Genomic DNA, 18,408 nt, shown 5'->3' with positions numbered 1-18,408 from the left:
AGTTTTTTTTTCTTCATGTGAAATACCTCTAGTATGGTACTACGCCCTTCCTTAACCGCAAATTGATGAGTGAGGTTTTTCTTTCTTTCTTCCTTTCTTTCTATCTTTCTTTCTTTCCTTCTTTTTCTTACTGGTTCCTGCACATTTCTACAGCCAATACTATCTGATTTGCCCTTAAATAGGTTACAAGCTTGAAATCTTGGCCCAGGGGGAAAACATGTGACCAGGCAAAAATAGATTCACTCTCTCCCCTTGGACACCAACCAGAATGCAGAAATAGTAGTTTCTATTAGGCAAGATATACTGTAGCTGTGCCCTGTGTTCTAGTTTGTGATGCCCTCAGCATCTCATGCAAATAGTCCCATAGAAAACAACAATATTTAACGTAGTTAGGGAGCACTATCCCGCCGGTAGCCGAGGACCGTGGTTCGTTTCATAAACTATGATCTGTTCCAAAGCATCATGCCATGCAAGGCGAAAGAAAAATCCTTTCAGTGCTAGTCACTATGTGGTATGTGGTGTCCCTGCCTCTGTTCTGCCTGGAAATTATGATCCACAGTTATACAAGGGACAGTGTTCGAATCTGCCGGTCACCTTTACTTCCTCCATGTTTGCTAGATTCAACACGGTGGTCTTAACTAGAAGTGCCTGTTGTGCATTAAAACGATCATAGTGGAAATAGGTGTGTTTTACTACAGCATTATCAAAAGGTTGGCCACATTTTGCCCCGTAAAGACCAGTGAAGCAATAGCGGTGGTAAACTACAACTCCCACAGTCGCCTAGTGTTTGGTTGCCTCGGTAACGTTTGACGTCAGTCCTCCTTCAGTGCCTTGGACTGGTGTGATTGGAAGGAAACCCCGTGGACTACATTCAGTCGGACGGACTGGGAATCAGCTGTGGTTCGGTACGCTGACATCTGCCAGTACTCAGGTATGAAATATCTTAACGGCTTTCAAAAGTGAACTTCTGAGTTAGCACAATTTATTACCTGTAAAGCTTCTGACTTGTAACCAGATTTCGTGTTTGTACAAAAGCCCGTTGTCTCCGGCGGACAAGTAAGGGCTGCGCGCCGCGGCGACGTTCATCAATGTGAAGAACAATGGCTAGCTTAGCTTACGTTACAATTTGGGATATGTCTAATGGCTGGTTTCAAAAGCGAACACGAGTCGGGGAAGGCGTGTCGGTTTCAAATGTTTAAGGTCTGATTTATATATATATATATATATATTTTTTTTGCCCCACTGGTAACATGCGTTAAACCGTATAAGCCGATTGTGTGTAGATTTGGAAATTGAAATGTATTGACAAGGTGGGATCATAGCTTTCGCATATAATTGTCTAATCTTCAGGTATTATCTTTTATCTCGTAGGCAAAATTGGAAATTGGCTGGAAGTGCCAACAACGTGCAGTAGCATCCTTATTGTGTTATATTAGCTTTATTTGCTATAATTAAGTAGGTAGTTTTCGAGTGTACTAAGAAAAGCTAGCAATTTAGGGTTAAGTTCAGTCTTAACACGTCGGCCACTAGGCGGGCTGCTAGCTCAGTTAAACTGAGATGCACACCTTTTTTTCTTTTTTTTTTGTGGGCGCCCCACCGACGAAGCAGCCTCGTATTTTTAATTTCAAGGTAAACGCAAACGCCTCAAACCGTGTAGTTACAAATTAAGTGCGCGACGGTAGCCATGGAAATGTGCATAACTCGAGCCCGTCCCTATAAGTTTCAGGAAATAGTCGGCGCCATGCTGGAATCGGGTCACGAGGGCCTCACTGTAATGGTTCCTTTTCAATTACCGATTTGTGTTTGTCGCCAGAGCTGAGCGCGTAAGTTCACAGCAAAAACGCCTTTAAGTCTCCGGCTGTCAAAAAAAAATACGGACATTAGTTTGCAAATGTGCTACGTTCAAACGCGCCGTACATTTCGTACTTTAATTTCCGCTTGTCGGGCCGGCAGCCACAGGTACAGAGAAGGGTGTGGTGTGCGCGCACGGAGAAAGAGGGGAGGAGGAGGAGGAGGGGGGCACACACACACACACACCAGCGTTTGCCCTGGAAGAAAGCCAAGCAGTACTGGTTCAAGTTGTTCTTGCATGTATCTCTGCCCTGACTGCGGCCTGCATTCCTTTGGTGAATAGTCGTCTTGCATTCACACGTGACATAAATTGCGCGAATGTTTAACCGATTAAAATATATGCACATACCGGTATACCCGTGGCTCTTCATCGTGCCCTTGTCCGGGTCATACACATTTCTTGCGGCATTTTAGTTCAACTTATGTCCTCCCATTCGTTTTTGACAAAAAAAATAAAAAAGTACAAATGCAATATGGTTAGGAGTAGTTGTCTTGAAGATATGACTTCCAGATACAGTTTCAGCCTTTTTGCATTTATTTGTTTCGCTTTATTTTGTGGCTCACCTTTTTATAATGTTATATTTAGTTTTAATTGGTTATGTAGAGCTTGCGAGCTGAAAAGAAATTGTGCTTTCTTTTTCTGTTTCTCTGGATGGATTTTTATTTTTAACACGTCACACTACATGTACTCTGGAATGGAAAAAAGGTGATTGATCGGGTGGCAGCCCGCTGGCTAATTGTGATGGGTCAAACGGATGTAGGCTATCGACGTGTGAAGTCTACACAGACTACCTTCACGCTGTAAACTGCAGCTGGTGCTTCTGCTCTTGACAAACGCTATAGGACTCGACACTAATGTGAAGCGCTAATGCAGGGTGTGCAGACATAGTTATTTTTGCTTCCTGTCCCTTCTTGTTAAAGCAACAAGGACTCATTTAAATGCAAAAGAGCATTTTTTTTGTAGTTTAAATCTGCTGTAACATAGATTTTCTTCTATTTAATAATCATTTAGCTGGTGGCCTTTGCTGTACTTGCCTGTTTAATTGCTATCTTGTGCTCCCCTAGCCTTTAGCTGCCATGGTGTGTTGTTTATCGTACAAATACTTCTAAGAAACGACATAATTTAATTGTGTATTGTAGCAACCTTTCTTCTGAACCCACTTCTATAGATGTATTCAGTTTAGAACCAACACTAATCAGTTATTTTCCTGATGCAGTTTAATCTGCCTCATTAACTGCTCTTGAAATGAAAATTTATGCTATTTTTAAATTTTTGTTTCACTTTACTGATTTATTAATTGTTACTTCTGGTAAATACTACTGCTTACTTACTCTGCTAACCTTCAGCTGTTCTCTTCCTTACTTGCCGTCCCGCAGTGAGCAGTCATGAGCGACGCACCTCAGAAGGAACTGGTGCAGAAGGCCAAGCTCGCAGAGCAGGCTGAGCGTTACGATGACATGGCTGCTGCTATGAAGTCTGTGACGGAGGACAACAACCAGTTGTCGATCGAGGAGCGTAACCTGCTCTCGGTAGCCTACAAGAATGTGGTGGGTGCCCGACGCTCCTCGTGGCGCGTGGTGTCCAGCATCGAGTCGAAGGCTGAAGGTGATAAGAAGCGGGCCATGGCCAAGGAGTATCGGCAAAAAATTGAGAAAGAGCTGAAGGACATCTGCAACGATGTGCTGGTGAGATTGATTTATTTGATGTATTTACTGGTGTATTAAGACATGAAACTATTATAGATAACATACAAAGTCTGATGTTGGTGTTCTTAAAAAGGTAAAATATTTTTTATGTGCATTTAACCTGCCACTGCTGAAGACTGCAAGGTAATTTGATTGCATCCAGTTCAGATCTGTAATGAGAAAAGTGTTTCAGATTTATTTCTCTTTGGTAAAAGTCTGTGCATAAATCTTACTTTGGCATTTATTCAAACATAAAACAAACCAGAATTCAACATAGGAGAGACGGTCACTAGAGGGGGTATCGATGGCCTGGCCACAAGAGCTCTGCTGAACATCAGTGGGGTTGGGGGTTTAAGCGGGTGTCGGCCTGGGTAGAAGGTGACAGAGGCTTGGGGGCCTTCTCGGGGCATGAGGGTCATGGAAAATTACAAATCCAGGTGAGCCAACTTGAGATGCTTCACTGAAATGTGCACCAGTTCGCAATCTGCATCGACGACGAAACCAGGATGTGAAATTGGCCGTCCCAAGCAAGTCACTGGAGCCTGCAGGGAGTGTTGAGGGTGAGAACCTAGCTTTTGTGAGAGTGTAGGAGGCCATGTTCCAAGGTCTTTGGTGTTATCTAGAAGCTAGGCCCACTGATGAGCAGCATGTGCAGTGATGATGAGGGACAAAATCCTCTGGGACCCAGAGCAGCCAGCCATCATTCACTTCAGCGGACAAGAACTAGAGATCCTGAGGCACAGCTGACCCACAGAAACTTCAAGAACAGAAGCTGTCCTTGAGACTAGCCTAAAGCATGCCCCCCACAGACCAATACAAATGCTTTCCCAGCCTGGTATGCAGGTGGTGTTACATGCCCGTGTCCTTGTAAGCGCCTGGGTTACCTCACGGGATGAGGTAGAGAAACTTCTGTGACAGTAGGCTTGTCACCCAGTTAAGAAAGTCCATGGACAACGTTGAGTCTGCTGTAATCCCTGCACATTTGCACCCGCCTCCTCTGAGAAAGGTGAAGCTCACAAGGCTGTTGAAGCAGGAAATGATTTCAAGGCACTCCATATTCTGAATACTCGTGTGGGTAGCCTTTGCTGTTTCAAGCTTTTATATTTGTGTGCTGGTGTGTCCCTTGCTTTGTAACCGCACAGCTACAATGACAGGCGACGGCTTGTAGGCTGTTGACTTTTTCTATGTGCTTTAAACAATAGCTACTTGAACTGAGTGTAGTTGGAGCTAATAAATGTTGAACTACAGTTCATTTTACTGCATTGCAGAAAAGAGGGAAGATGTCTGAGTAGATGGCGTGTAGGAGGCAGGAGGAGGGTGAATTTACTGTGTTTATGGATGAGGAAATGCACTTCGGACCAATCGCAGCTGTTGCAATCTCTGTCAGCATGATGTGTAGATACATTTCTTGGGAGGTGCACATTAGCCTTCACCGTAGAATACCATAACTTAAACATTTTCACGCTTTCCTCTTTTTTTTTTAACGTATATTTAGTACTAAATCCATCTGTAGGAACTCTAATGTTCTCAGCCTGTGCATTATCTGCTTGGTGACTCAATGGGTCCTAATCCTATAATGACAGAAGCTGAGCCACCAACATTGTGGCTCACTGACCTCCACTTCAGTCTTATGGCGACAGAATTAGAGAGGGATGTAAGTAAAATGGGTAGACTTAGTGGCAGGTTAAGGAAGACACTGGTGTGAACAAGTTTGTGCAAGGTTCCATCCAGCTAATCCTGAAGGTGTGTTACTAATGGTTGGACGGTGTGAATCAATTAATAAGTCTTTGTTTGCTAAAATAACTTGCTGTGCACTCTAATCCTGCAGAAACAGATAATAGTTCTGTTCAAGCAGGCCGAAATCTGCACACAGGTCTGAGTTGTGCGTTTCTCTTGGGGACGTGACTATCTTTCTCGTTCCTCACAGCTAAAAGACTGTGAGATAGAATCTAAAAGGTGGACAATTACTGAAAAGTTGAGTTTCATTTGCCCCGACCATTCCTGCCATGGTTGTAGTTTGATCTTTGCTGTGCCCTTGCCAGTGGCCCAGTTCTACATTCAGATCCCATAGGGCTACATCCCAGTCCCTCACATCAGTCTAAGAGCATTCGGCAAATGCAGTCTCTTATTAGCCTTGTTTATTGCATTATGCTTTGGGAAAATGTAGAAATGTGTTGTGTCAGAAAGGAGTCGTTGCATAACTTATTTATTTCTCGTTTCTTAACACCACCGCTCTGCATTTGAACTGGTTTAGTTACGTGGTATGAGCATACATAGCTTTTTATTTTTATTTTTTCGACTGGACCTGAGCTCTGTTCATTTTATTACTAATTATGGTGTCAAACCATACCTTTAGAAATCAAAAAACTTTGATATCATCATTAATACCATGAAGAATTTTGCTGCTCTGCCCAGGCCTGGCATACGAGAGAGAAAAAAAAAAGTTAAAATCCACAGTTGAGCCATTAGATCAAATCTGCACTTTAAATATAAGTGTTAATTCATATTTAATCCTCTTTGTTCCATAGCAGATTGGCGGCTTTTCAGTTTGTGTGTTAAGGTACACTCATACCACTTACGACAGAACGGTACGCTGCTCCCTGCCGGCTAGCATTCAAGTTAGCAACAGAACAGGCTATCAAGTGGAACATGCATGTGTTGCAGAGAGCCCTGCTCTACTCTTTCGGTGACCTACTTCCCCAGCAAAAGCTCATCAGGAGTTCAGCAGCCTAGCTCTCTTCTTTCTCCACCCCCACCGTCTTTTCGTCTGTACTCCCATCCTCCCTCTCTTTCCTCCGCGACCCTTTTCCCCTCTCAGCCGTCTATACTCCTCTCTTCAGCCCATCCGTTTCTCCTCCCCAATGCTTTCATGTCATCCACACAGATACGTTCCTCTTCAGTGGTCCCTGAAGCATCTGTGATGTAGCTCAGCCAAAGTCTCAGGCTCCTGCCCAGGGGCTACTGTTTTTTCCCCAGCTCTCTCTATCCCTATTTAGATCTGATGAGAAATGATGCCTTAAAATAATGGCTGCGCTGTTTATTTGAATGGGTTGAAATAACAACCACTGCTGTTTGTCACTACTGTGGTTAGGAGGCAAATGAACCGCAAACCCTTTCAGTATTTATATAATGTGTATATTGAGATATGAAGTATATTGGAGACTGCTGTTGTCTTAAAGTCTGCTATGTCTGTCTGTTTTTGTATCGCAGAATCTCTTGAACACTTGCCTCATTCCCAACGCCTCTCAAGCGGAGAGCCAAGTCTTTTATTTGAAAATGAAAGGAGACTACTTCCGCTACTTGGCCGAGGTGGCTTCAGATGATGAGAAGAAAGGTACGCTCTATTTTAAATCCCCTTCATGACTTCTGTGCGTGTGTGTGTGTGGGTGGGTGGTGGTAGTTTATTTCATTTTTCTTTGTTCGCTTGTCTGATTGTAGGAACTGCCAACAACTCAAAGTTTAACCCGATAAGATGTATTTAATAAAGTCCTAATAATTGTACACTGAAGTATATTGTTAAAGTTTATGAGATGGACTCCTTAATGCTAAGTAGAACAGTGCTGCAGTGTCCTCCTCTGTCAGAAAGATTGGATAATTGCGCTTGAATCATAACACTTAATGTCATTATTGTTGACTGCGTAGGTGCAACACATTACACAAGAAAGTTAAATTTAAAAGCAAAATTCCTTCTAAAAATTCTCTTAAACTTTAATGGCCTCAGTCTTATTTTTGTCTCTGATCTGCAATGACTAGTGCACTAGCTCTGTTAGATAACCGTGCTCTCATATTTTTTTTGATCCAGAGCTTCTCATGTAGTGTCTCTTTCTGTTCAGTTTAATTTTTATTCTTTTGACCTACTTGCCTCCTGGTGGCATGCTTCTGGAGACATGCTAGTGCCTATAAATGGTAGACTGCAGCGTTACCGTTCTCCACTCTTCACTATGAAGTGACTAAATTTTGTAGCCTAATTTTCTCTTATTTGCTACAAGACGGTCCCAATCTGAGACCTAGACCTCCCAAAACAATACCACACGGCACCTTGGTGCAAGCATGTATGTATAATTGCAGAGCTTGCCTTTTAATTTATCCATTTAACACTACAGGGAGTTTTGCTGTAGTTGTAGTTTAGGAACATTACTGAAACTTTTTAACACCTCCTTTCTAAATATAGGTCACCATTTCCCTAAACGACTTGCAGAGTTTGTAGCCAGTATTATTCTGCATGTGTTTGTTTAACCATACGCCAGGTGCTCAGACAGTCTGAACTGTTTCTTTTGATTTGGATCTCTTTAGCTTCGAGTGTCTTCACAGTTGCTGTGGGCATGAATCAGCAAAAATAATGACAAAGTCTAGATCTGAATTCAAGACAAATGTGCCATTGTTCATCTTTTTTTGTTTTTTCTGTTACATAATTTCCATCCTCGATTGTTGCTCTAACAGAACAGTATTTCCAGTTTAAATAGTAATTAAATTTTAGACCAACTGCTGAGTTAATCCTCCCTGATTGTCTGCTACATTTTTTGGTTAATCTCACAGAGGTGTGTTCAGCACAAACCAGGAAATATTACGTGTAAACGTGAATGCCCACTGTAACGCAGTATGGGAAACTTGACGTCTTTAAGACCGTGCTCTGAGAAAGTTTGTTTAAGTTCCGATTCTGAAACAGTCATGCGATTAGTCTTCTTAAAAGTCACGTCCCTTGTGGCCTCCACCCAACAGGAACTAGAAAAAAAAAAGAGAGGCCCTTCTTAATACCACAGCTAGGCGTGGCCTGTCTAGCATTATTCATCCTTTTTTGCTACCGTATTGCTGTAGTGTGTTGGTCATTTTATTCAACGTTGTTTTACCTCACAACTGTAGACAATATCAGAAATGTATGGATATGTTTAAATGATATCTAACGGTAACTAAGGTTTACAAAGAAACCCCAAAAGAATAATTAAAACCTCTGTGAAAATGTTGGTAACTAATTCAGACCACTATGATTTACAGTTGTTTGTTTTACATCTCTCCTTTTCTTTCCCCCCTCAGCCATCATTACAGATTCACAGAGCGCCTACCAAGATGCCTTTGATATCAGCAAAAAAGAAATGCAGCCCACGCACCCTATCCGTCTTGGTCTTGCTCTTAATTTCTCAGTGTTCTTCTATGAGATTCTCAACTCACCTGAGGAGGCCTGCCAGCTGGCCAAACAGGTGAGTTCAAAGCACTTACACAGCTTGGTCCTTTTCACACTTTAAATTAAATTAAACTCCTCACATGAATGAGCGCAGCTGTTGTTTAATACAGGCCACAAGCCAGCAAATAAAACCTGTGCGCGCAAAATGACCTGAAACATTAACACTGTCTTACTGACGCACAAGAGACGACCACTGTTTTTCCACACTTGTTAAAAATGTTTTGAATCCTACAGGCTTTCGACGATGCCATCGCAGAGCTCGACACACTGAGCGAAGAATCGTACAAAGACAGTACACTAATCATGCAGCTATTGAGAGACAACTTGACAGTAAGTTCAAAGTTGTACCAGCAGAAAAGACACAAACAGTTGAGATTGTTACTGGACAGCTGTTGCTATTTTTCCTGTTTTGCTATACTCTTAATTCTATGTTCTAATAAAAGATAAGGTATGACTGCATGTTGCCGTCTCTTTTCTTTACCCCTGCCCTGTTTTGACCCTCTGCTTCTCTCTTGTCATTCCTCAGCTGTGGACCTCTGATAGCCAGGCTGAGGGAGAGGATCAGGAGGAGGCCAGAGATTGAGCCAGATCCCCATAGTCATCCCTGTCTGCCTGCCATCATCCCGGCTCATCTTCATCGACGATCATCAACACTGAGACCACCTCATTATCATCATTGTCATCCAACTCTCTCCATTTTTTTTTTTCTATCTACTCCTCTCAGTACTCATCTCACCCTATCGGTTTACTATTCCTTTTTTGTAGTAACTGTGGGGAAAGGGGATGGGGAGGGAGGGTAATGTGTGTCCAGGGTTGGATGCCTTGCTGTTGACTTATTTTTCCTGTGTAGGAGCAATAGTGTTTGTTATTCAAGTGCTGGATGACAGAAGTTCTCAACTTACGAAACGTGCAGCCGGTTGAATCCTTTTGAAATGTCAGAAAACGGTTAGGCTGCATGTGTATCCGGCTCATATTAACGGTCCCGTTTTGTGAGAAACAATCTTTTCGGCGCCACATGCAGTTTGACAAAGAACGGTAGCTGACTTCTCAAAAGCGAGGAGACGGCAGGTGTCGCGTCTGTACTTAGCATAGCATAGCAATTGACAGCAAAAGGTAAAGACAGCGGAGGTGAAATGGGGAGTGCTGGAGATGGAAGGCAAGATTTGATTGAACACAGAGGTTACATTCCATTTACTGTCCGTTGCTCAACTTTCTACTCTTTTGTGTTTTGTTTTTTTTTGGGAGGGGGGTGCTGCTTTTGTATTTCTACCTATTAATTACGAGGTATAGAAAACTCTCAAGAGCAAAAGAGCACACAAGCTTGTATTGTTGCTTTTTTTTTTTTTTGTATGACCACAGCAGTAAAAAAAACAAAACAAACAAACAAAAAGTCCTACATGCTTATCTAGTTACTGCTTTTTCCAAGTGTAATATTTTTATTTTTGTCTTTTTTCCTCTCTTTTTTTCCCCAATATTTGCCTAAACTGCATGTTGTTAAGAAGTAGTTTGTGGAGAAGTAAGGATGGTGGTTGTTGTCGGGCTGGGTAGCTATGTTTGTCTTTGGAATTTTCATACAAAACACCCAAGCATACCTATTATTTGGGGGAAAATCTGTAATTCAATAAGTGGAATAAAATAATTTAAACGGTTCGATTTGTCCATTTTATTTGGTGTGGTGCTCGAACAGTCCTGGAGTCTTCTAACATGTTTTCTGAAGCGGCCTATAATTCACTTTACAACTTTAAACTCTCTGGAGTTACGACATACACCTGGGTTTTTACTGTATGTGCTTGCTCCAGTTCTCTGTGAATCACTGCACAAGAACAAGTGAGTCACACCGAGGCGGAGGCTGGGAGCAGACGAAGAGACTCATACAAAGCTTTCTCCATTACCCACTAGTTTGAGTCAACATGTCCTGTGCAAGTACCTTCATGGTGCACTGTAGTCAGTGATGCATCTCGTTCTATTGTTATGCCTTCCTCTTCAAACTATGCAACACAGATTTCAGATTCATCCACGGTGGAATAGCTGAATTTCTTCATATCCAGGGAAGAATAAAGATTCTTGAAAATACTGGGCTGTTGGACACAAAACTTAAATGCTTAAAATTTAGCAAAGACACCCTTGTGCCTTGCTCTAAACTCATGAAAGCACTGAGAGTGCTTCTCGGCCCACGGCTTGAATAAACGGTTGAGACAAGTGGAAACTTTTCCTACCCTCAACTTTGGGCGTGTCTGCCCCACTCCCTTGACAGTTGTTGAGAGGAGTCCTCAGCTACCACAGTGGGATGACCATGAACCAACCCTCCAGTGTTGAACGCAAGCACACCAAGTGGCGAGGAAGTTTTCCAGCAGACATTCCTTTTCACCTCAACTGCACTACACTGTAAGCAAGGTAACATATTCAACTATATGTGATGCATAACGTTATATGCGTACTATATCTATATGTAATTGGCGTATTTGCGTTTTAGGTTGTTATAAATAATGACCAAGTTATGTTTCCATTAAATAACGTGGCCTGTTAGAAGCAATCCACTAAATCCTGCTCTTTGCTTCCCCCTGCTGGTGTTATGTTAAATTGCCTACCTGCCGAGACGTGCACGAGCTTCACGGGAGCGAGCAAAGCGGAAGTGTAAACTATCGGATATTTTAGTGAAATTTAATGGCTTTATTTATTATAACTTTTTGTCAACGAGTTAATTTTATGGTGTGTCCCACGTATTATGATATATTTTGATTGCCTGCTACACAACTGGAATCTTAAATGCTAAAAATTAAATGGAGGATATTTGGCAGAGCCGATGCAGCAGAAGAGGAATGCGCTATTTATTTAAAAAAAAAAAAAAAGTGTAGTTTTTCTTAGTTTCCTACAATACGCAAAACTGCTTTAAATGTTTTTATACAGAGAAAATAAGTAATGGTGAAAATCATGTATAAAATATCGCGAGATGTGTGACGTGTACCTTAGTAGCGAACGCGCCGTGGTTTCGACTGGAATCGGGAAACAACCTCCGCCGACCTTCCTTTCATTCCCGTAATCTGTCTGCGTAGGGTGTGCTCAGGAGCTAGTCTCGGCACACATTTTATTATTATGAAACAAACCAAAAGCTAGAGAGCACACGCAGACATATTTTTATAAGAAAAAAAAAATCGGTGAAGCAGGATTTGATTTGCCAACCCAAGCAACGCGAAGAAGACGCTGCCTTCGAAAAAAAGAACGAAAGACGGAACGAGAGGAACGTTAGCAAGCTAAGCTGTTAGCGTTATTGTTGAAAGCGTGGGAGATTAACGTTAGCCAGTTATATTGTTTACCACTTATTTCCCCTTTTAAGGGATTTGTCATTTCGGATAGAATTGTAAATTGGGATATTTGTATCGTGTACTACGGGTAGTTTAACTTTCTAATTGACTATAAGAGTCCAAATTCCAAATTGTGTGCGAGCCATATCGGTTAGGCCACGCGCCGACATTTTGCTAATCAAGCTAACTAGCCCACGTTGCTAGCTGTTCAGGTACACTCGTGTCTGCGCTCTTGTGAAGCCATCCAGGAGTCTTAGCAACAGAACCTGACCGCGTAGAAGATTGTTTTATATTGACGGCTGTCAATAAAAAATTCGAGATAAGATAACTCAACAGTTGTCACGTTGCCTGAGAACACGCGTCGCCTGACATGAATCCCAGCGCGCCTAGCTACCCTATGGCCTCCCTCTATGTGGGAGACCTGCACCCGGACGTTACTGAAGCCATGCTGTACGAGAAATTCAGCCCGGCTGGGCCCATCCTCTCCATCAGAGTTTGCAGAGACATGATCACCCGTCGCTCCCTTGGCTATGCCTACGTTAACTTCCAGCAGCCTGCTGATGGTAGGTTTACCTCTCTGTAAAGTCCAAGTTAAGGAGGATGTGGCTGACTCCATTTTGAACGTGTTCTATACATCCTCAGCCATAGCATGTTTTAGTAAACTACTTTTATGGTTTAAAATTGGCCAGTGAATAGTTGCTGCTGACGTACATTTTACATGCCATCACACAACCAGACATACAAACTTGTGTGTGTATGACTGTTTTCAGCTGAGCGAGCCTTGGACACCATGAACTTCGATGTGATCAAGGGCAGGCCTCTCCGCATAATGTGGTCTCAGCGTGACCCTTCGCTGAGGAAGAGTGGAGTCGGCAACATCTTCATCAAGAACCTGGACAAGTCCATTGACAACAAGGCCCTCTACGACACCTTCTCCGCCTTTGGAAACATCCTGTCCTGCAAGGTAGGTTGATGAGCGCTTCTTTCCTCCTCGACTTACGTTTTGTGTTTGACCGATTTACATACAGACTACTTTGCATGTCTAAAGTTTGCACCAAGTTGTAGTTGAGTGTCATGTGTTTAGAATGCATGGTGTTGTAAAGTTTTTTTTTGACATCCTAAAATCTCCATTTATTCAAGGTGGTTTGTGATGAAAATGGCTCAAAGGGTTACGGCTTTGTGCATTTTGAGACCCACGAGGCGGCTGAACGCGCCATTGAGAAAATGAACGGCATGCTGCTCAATGATAGAAAAGTGTAAGTTTTGGGGGAACCTGCTTAACATGTGAATTTTACATCTAATCGAAGTTTTGTGTGTGTTGTTTAACTGCATCTTTTACTCAAATGCCTTTAACCGTCCAAGGTTTAAAACACTGTACAGTGTTTTTGTCGCTATGATTACACTTTTTTTGAAGTTTACTTGTCACATGAGCTCTTTACGCCAAAATAGTTTGCAATCACATCCTTAATGCAGTCTGCTCTCAGTTCCTCAATTCAGTTATAGGATGTCCCAAAATGCACCAATACTCTAGCGAACTTCATTATTTCATTAAAATAAACAATATTCTCATAATGTTACAGAACTAATTGTGGACAGGATTTTTCTCGGAACATTTTTATTTATTGTATTTTCCTGTAATTTAACGACAGATTTGTTGGACGCTTTAAATCTCGCAAAGAGAGGGAGGCTGAACTTGGAGCACGTGCCAGAGAGTTTACCAACGTTTACATCAAGAACTTCGGGGAGGACATGGATGACGAGAAGCTGAAGGAGTTATTTGGTAAATATGGTAAGAAATTGATGTTTGAGACATAATAGGTGTCTTGAATAACCCTACCTGTGTGACTTGTTCAGTTGAATGTGTTGATTAGCTGTTGTGTTTTATAGGCCCTGCGCTCAGTATCCGTGTTATGACTGACGAGAGTGGGAAATCAAAGGGATTTGGCTTTGTCAGCTTTGAAAGACACGAGGATGCACAAAAGGTTGGCGTCGATGAAGTGTATATATTTTTTTTCTTCGGTCCTTTATTGTGCCGATTGCTTTGTGTGCGTATAAACACGGTCAGCTTGTTTCAGTAGTCTTCTGCCCTTTTCAATGTAGGCCGTGGATGACATGAATGGTAAAGAACTGAATGGCAGGCAGGTTTATGTGGGCCGTGCACAGAAGAAGGGCGAGCGACAGAACGAGCTGAAGCGCAAGTTCGAGCAGATGAAACAAGATCGCATGACCAGATATCAGGTTTGTTGGTTGCTACTTTGTTCAAACAGTTTCACCTGATCATATCATGAGAAAGAGGTTTAAGGAGGTTTCTTATGTCTACTATAGTCAAATTGGGGAATAGAAATGACAGGGAACATTGTGCAGACATTCAAAATTAACGGTTGACTCGATCTTGATGGGATGTTTCATTGTGGTTTACACCAGGGTGTAAATCTGTATGTGAAGAACCTGGATGATGGCCTCGACGACGAGCGTCTGCGTAAAGAATTCTCTCCCTTTGGAACCATAACAAGTGCGAAGGTAAAGGCTTAAATACTTTGTCGAGGTGAAACAACAAATTGATTTATATGTCTAATATATTATATTATACTAATCTTATTTCTTGTCCTGTAGGTGATGATGGAGGGTGGTCGCAGCAAAGGCTTTGGCTTTGTGTGCTTCTCTTCCCCAGAGGAGGCCACTAAAGCTGTAACAGAGATGAATGGACGTATTGTGGCAACTAAGCCACTGTATGTGGCCCTGGCCCAGCGGAAGGAGGAGCGTCAGGCCCATCTAACCAACCAGTACATGCAGAGGATGGCCACTGTCCGTGCTGTCCCCAACCCTGTCCTCAACCCATATCAGCCCGCTCCTCCCTCAGGGTACTTCATGGCGGCTATACCACAGGTGAGTCTGCTCGGGTCAGTTTGTTCCGTTTACACGTCATAAAACTACAGTTTTACTGTAACGCTGCTTCCTTTGCTGTGATATATTGTGCTGCTTTAGAGGAAGTCATGTCTTTTCAATCTAGGGTAATAGAGAATAAAGTTTTGATTTCCTGGCATGGAATGATAAATCTTGTCTCTTCCTTCTCAGGCCCAGAACCGTGCTGCGTACTACTCGGCTAACCAGCTGGCCCAGCTTCGCCCTGGACCCCGTTGGGCCACTCAAGGAGTGCGTCCTCAGCGTAAGTCAACCCAAATATCAAAATTTTCTTTTTCTTTCTGTGCAACATTTGGTAATTTGTACTCTATGTCTTCATAACCTCCCTCTTTGAACATCAGAAGTAGTAATTTTGTAACGTACCTTGTCTTCTTTCAGACTTCCAGAACATGCCCAATGCCATGCGTCCATCAGCACCAAGGCCCCAGTCCTTCAACACCATCCGCGCTGCCACTACCGCCAACACCCAGGTCCCACGCATGATGGCTTCACAGCGTATGCGTGAGTAGTTTTTTTTTTTCTTCTTCTTCTTTCAGATCACAAGAATCTGTTATATTCTAATTCTTTGAGCGCTGCCTGTTGATAAATTGAACCCATTTTGATCAAGTGCCCCTTTCGCTGTTCTCACCTCAGCCACACAGGCCCTCAGCCAACGCCCTGCCGGAGCTTCGGCCACTGCCGCCCCAGTGCGTGCCATGCCCCAGTACAAGTACGCTGCCGGTGTACGCAATCCTCAGCAGCACATGGCCTCCCAGCCACAGGTCCCCATGCAGCAAGTAAGAATACCATACTGGCATTCATGAATATGTTTTTCGCTTCTTTTTAAAACATTTTTAAAAACTACTCAAGGTTCAACATGCGACGTGTAAAGGAATGCCGTTCTTTTATGTCACAGGTTGTAAAACTTGCCGCTAAACTGCTCAGTTGGATTGAGATGTGTCAAAATGTTGGCAAGATATAGCAGATATATTTAGGCTATTTATTTTTTGGATAATCTTTAATCATCTTTAAAATAACTAGTGCCCCTAGAGTGGCAGAAAATGAAGATAGTATTTGAAACAAACTTTTCAGTGTCGAAACTAGTCTGTAATCTTTTGCTTTTGGTTGGAAGGAGATTGTGTTGGTTACTCAGCAGTTGTGGTTGTGCAGTCAGTAACCTTTATAGCTAGCTGGAGTTTGTCCCTGGACTAAATGAATTTTTTTTTCTTTCCTCAGCCGGCAGTCCATGTCCAAGGACAGGAACCTCTGACTGCCTCCATGCTGGCTGCTGCTCCTCCTCAGGAACAGAAGCAGATGCTGGGTTAGTAAATCTACTCATTTACAAGCAACAAGTCATTTCCTTAAGTCGGATGCATTTTTAGTTTATATGAACGTATTTATCCTGTTTCATTATGTTTTTAACGTGGCTTTTCTTCCGCCTTCAGGTGAGCGTCTGTTCCCCCTGATCCAGAACATGCATCCCAGCCTGGCGGGCAAGATCACTGGTATGCTTCTGGAGATTGACAACTCTGAGCTGCTGCACATGCTTGAGTCACCTGAGTCGCTCCGCTCAAAGGTCGGTTCATCTGCCTATCTTTGTTCTTCTGCGTTAATTTGGTTGCTACGTGGCATGAGTAAACTGTATGGCACAGTATTCCCTGTTAACCTCATCATAAAGGATTTAATGGAAAAAGCTCCATATGCAGTGGTTCATTAAATACTTTGTTGTAGGTGGATGAGGCTGTTGCTGTGCTTCAGGCCCACCAGGCCAAGGAGGCTGCTCAGAAGTCTACTACCCCCGCTGGTGTTCCCAGCGTCTAAGGTGTGTGTGTAGAATTTTTTCGATATTTTTAAATAAAGGTTATGGATAACGCAAATAAAGTTAAATTATATAGATGTAATAACAAGCATTGGTGTTCTTTTTCTGTCTTCCAGATTGAGCATTTTGAAACCTGCTTCACCGATGAAAAAGAGAAAAAAAACTTAAACATTGAAAAACCTAAAACTCTGAAAACATCGCAAAATGATAAATTATTTCTTAAAAAAAAAAAAACACACGATTGACTCTGCCAGGTCTAGGGATGGTTTGACTTAGACCTTGATCATAAACAAAAATTTGTTGAAAAAAAATAGCAAAATAGATAAAAATTGAGATTATACATTTGAATGCATTCCTCTGTTTTATGTCATTTTACTGTGTTTGGTGCTCAGTATATCAGCCGTGTTGATGAAGGTGGTAACTGAGCACATTGAAAGGTGGTTTGGATAATGTGGCTGTAATAAATCGTCATTCAAAAATTTTGCCTCTGTTTAATGACTCACGTTTATCGTCTGCCGTAATTGTAAAATACCAGTTTGATTACCGTATACAGAATAGTGTTTCAGGTTATTTTTTTAACAAGTGATGTAAGGGCACAAATATTCCCATATTAAAAGTTATTGTTTTGCCATCTTAAAGCATGGTGCAATACTGGTTTCTGCCACCAGGTGTCAGGTTTGCCCAGATTAGGAGCCTTTACATGTCCTTCACAGAATAGTTTTTTTTTTGGGAATAGACATGATCTTGCTGAGCACTATGGAGAATTACTGTCCACTAATTAGTTTTTTTTTTTTAGTGAGTCTGCATTAATTTAACAGTGATAAATAATTTTGTGACACTTCAGGTTTAGAAAGTGGGCTGAGTGTACTTTGAAAAACCAGAGCTTTAACAGGGTGCCCACAGGAAGTGAAACAGAACTTGAGGATGGATATTTAGACCAAAGAATTTGGACAACGGACTTTTTATGTTAAAAGTAAATAGAATTTTGCGCGTGTTTATTGCTCTGTAGAAGCCTCATTGAAGGGCACTGTGTCTCTGAGCTGCTGTTGAGTGTTCTTTCTCTTTGTTGTGTCTGTCTCATCGCTTCTACGGTTTTTCTTTCCTCACCTACGCTGTGTGTGGTTATAAATATTAATGGCAGTAAAAAATACCATTTCATCCCATCTTCCCTACCCGAGAGGTTACCCATCGAACAAGAGCATGGGAGGTGTCTTGAAACCAATACGGCAGAAACATGTCAGGAGGATAATGCAGCAGACCTTGAAGGAACACTGCTGTCTTTTTCTTATGTTTGTGGCAAATGCAAGATAATGATAATGCAATCTAGCACTAGCCCTACCCCTTTAGATGAAACTAACTCTTTTTCCTGTAATCTTGAAAAAAACACTTGAACACAGAACACTCAGCATTATACTCTCCTGTAATCAAAGAATAATAGAGAAAGGGGAATTCTGCTCTTATCATTTACAAACGGGACCTTCAGCTTTTTGACAACAGGATGTATAGACAGGCGAGAAGGGTGTGGCTGAAATCAGTCTTCAACCGAGCTTTTGATTCCTTTTAGCAGGGACGTCTGCTTTAATCATGACACCATGGCTTATGTTACTGACCTCATTGTATTTTTTGGGCCTGTTAAATATTATCACTGCCGCTCTGTCTCTGACCCAACA

The 18,408-nt window shown here is 42.2% G+C and overlaps 2 protein-coding genes across 3 annotated transcripts; both read left to right on the top strand.

Moving 5' to 3' along the window:
* The first annotated feature begins 840 nt into the window (after positions 1-840).
* Positions 841-9,440, top strand: LOC311497195 (14-3-3 protein zeta/delta-like). The gene is made up of 6 exons (XM_084557386.1): positions 841-931; positions 3,229-3,537; positions 6,748-6,871; positions 8,569-8,732; positions 8,951-9,046; positions 9,243-9,440. Exons 2-6 carry the CDS (start codon positions 3,238-3,240, stop codon positions 9,297-9,299), a joined length of 741 nt encoding a protein of 246 aa, XP_084413512.1. The 5' UTR covers positions 841-931; positions 3,229-3,237; the 3' UTR covers positions 9,300-9,440.
* Positions 9,441-11,733: 2,293 nt separating this feature from the next.
* Positions 11,734-17,217, top strand: LOC311497194 (polyadenylate-binding protein 1A-like). 2 transcript variants are annotated; one of them, XM_084557385.1, is made up of 15 exons: positions 11,734-12,581; positions 12,789-12,982; positions 13,159-13,274; positions 13,668-13,798; positions 13,906-14,000; positions 14,119-14,256; positions 14,443-14,538; positions 14,632-14,904; positions 15,094-15,184; positions 15,319-15,441; positions 15,574-15,716; positions 16,156-16,240; positions 16,365-16,495; positions 16,651-16,741; positions 16,855-17,217. In XM_084557385.1, exons 1-14 carry the CDS (start codon positions 12,389-12,391, stop codon positions 16,738-16,740), a joined length of 1,899 nt encoding a protein of 632 aa, XP_084413511.1. In that variant the 5' UTR covers positions 11,734-12,388; the 3' UTR covers position 16,741; positions 16,855-17,217. The 2 variants fall into 2 exon arrangements, with proteins under 2 accessions (XP_084413511.1, XP_084413510.1); XM_084557384.1 differs by having other exon boundaries at positions 13,668-13,807.
* Positions 17,218-18,408: the final 1,191 nt, after the last annotated feature.

This window comes from Chelon labrosus, assembly GCF_963514085.1.
Source record: "Chelon labrosus genome assembly, chromosome: 12".
Lineage (NCBI taxonomy): Eukaryota > Metazoa > Chordata > Actinopteri > Mugiliformes > Mugilidae > Chelon > Chelon labrosus.
This window is presented reverse-complemented; position numbering and strand designations above follow the sequence as displayed.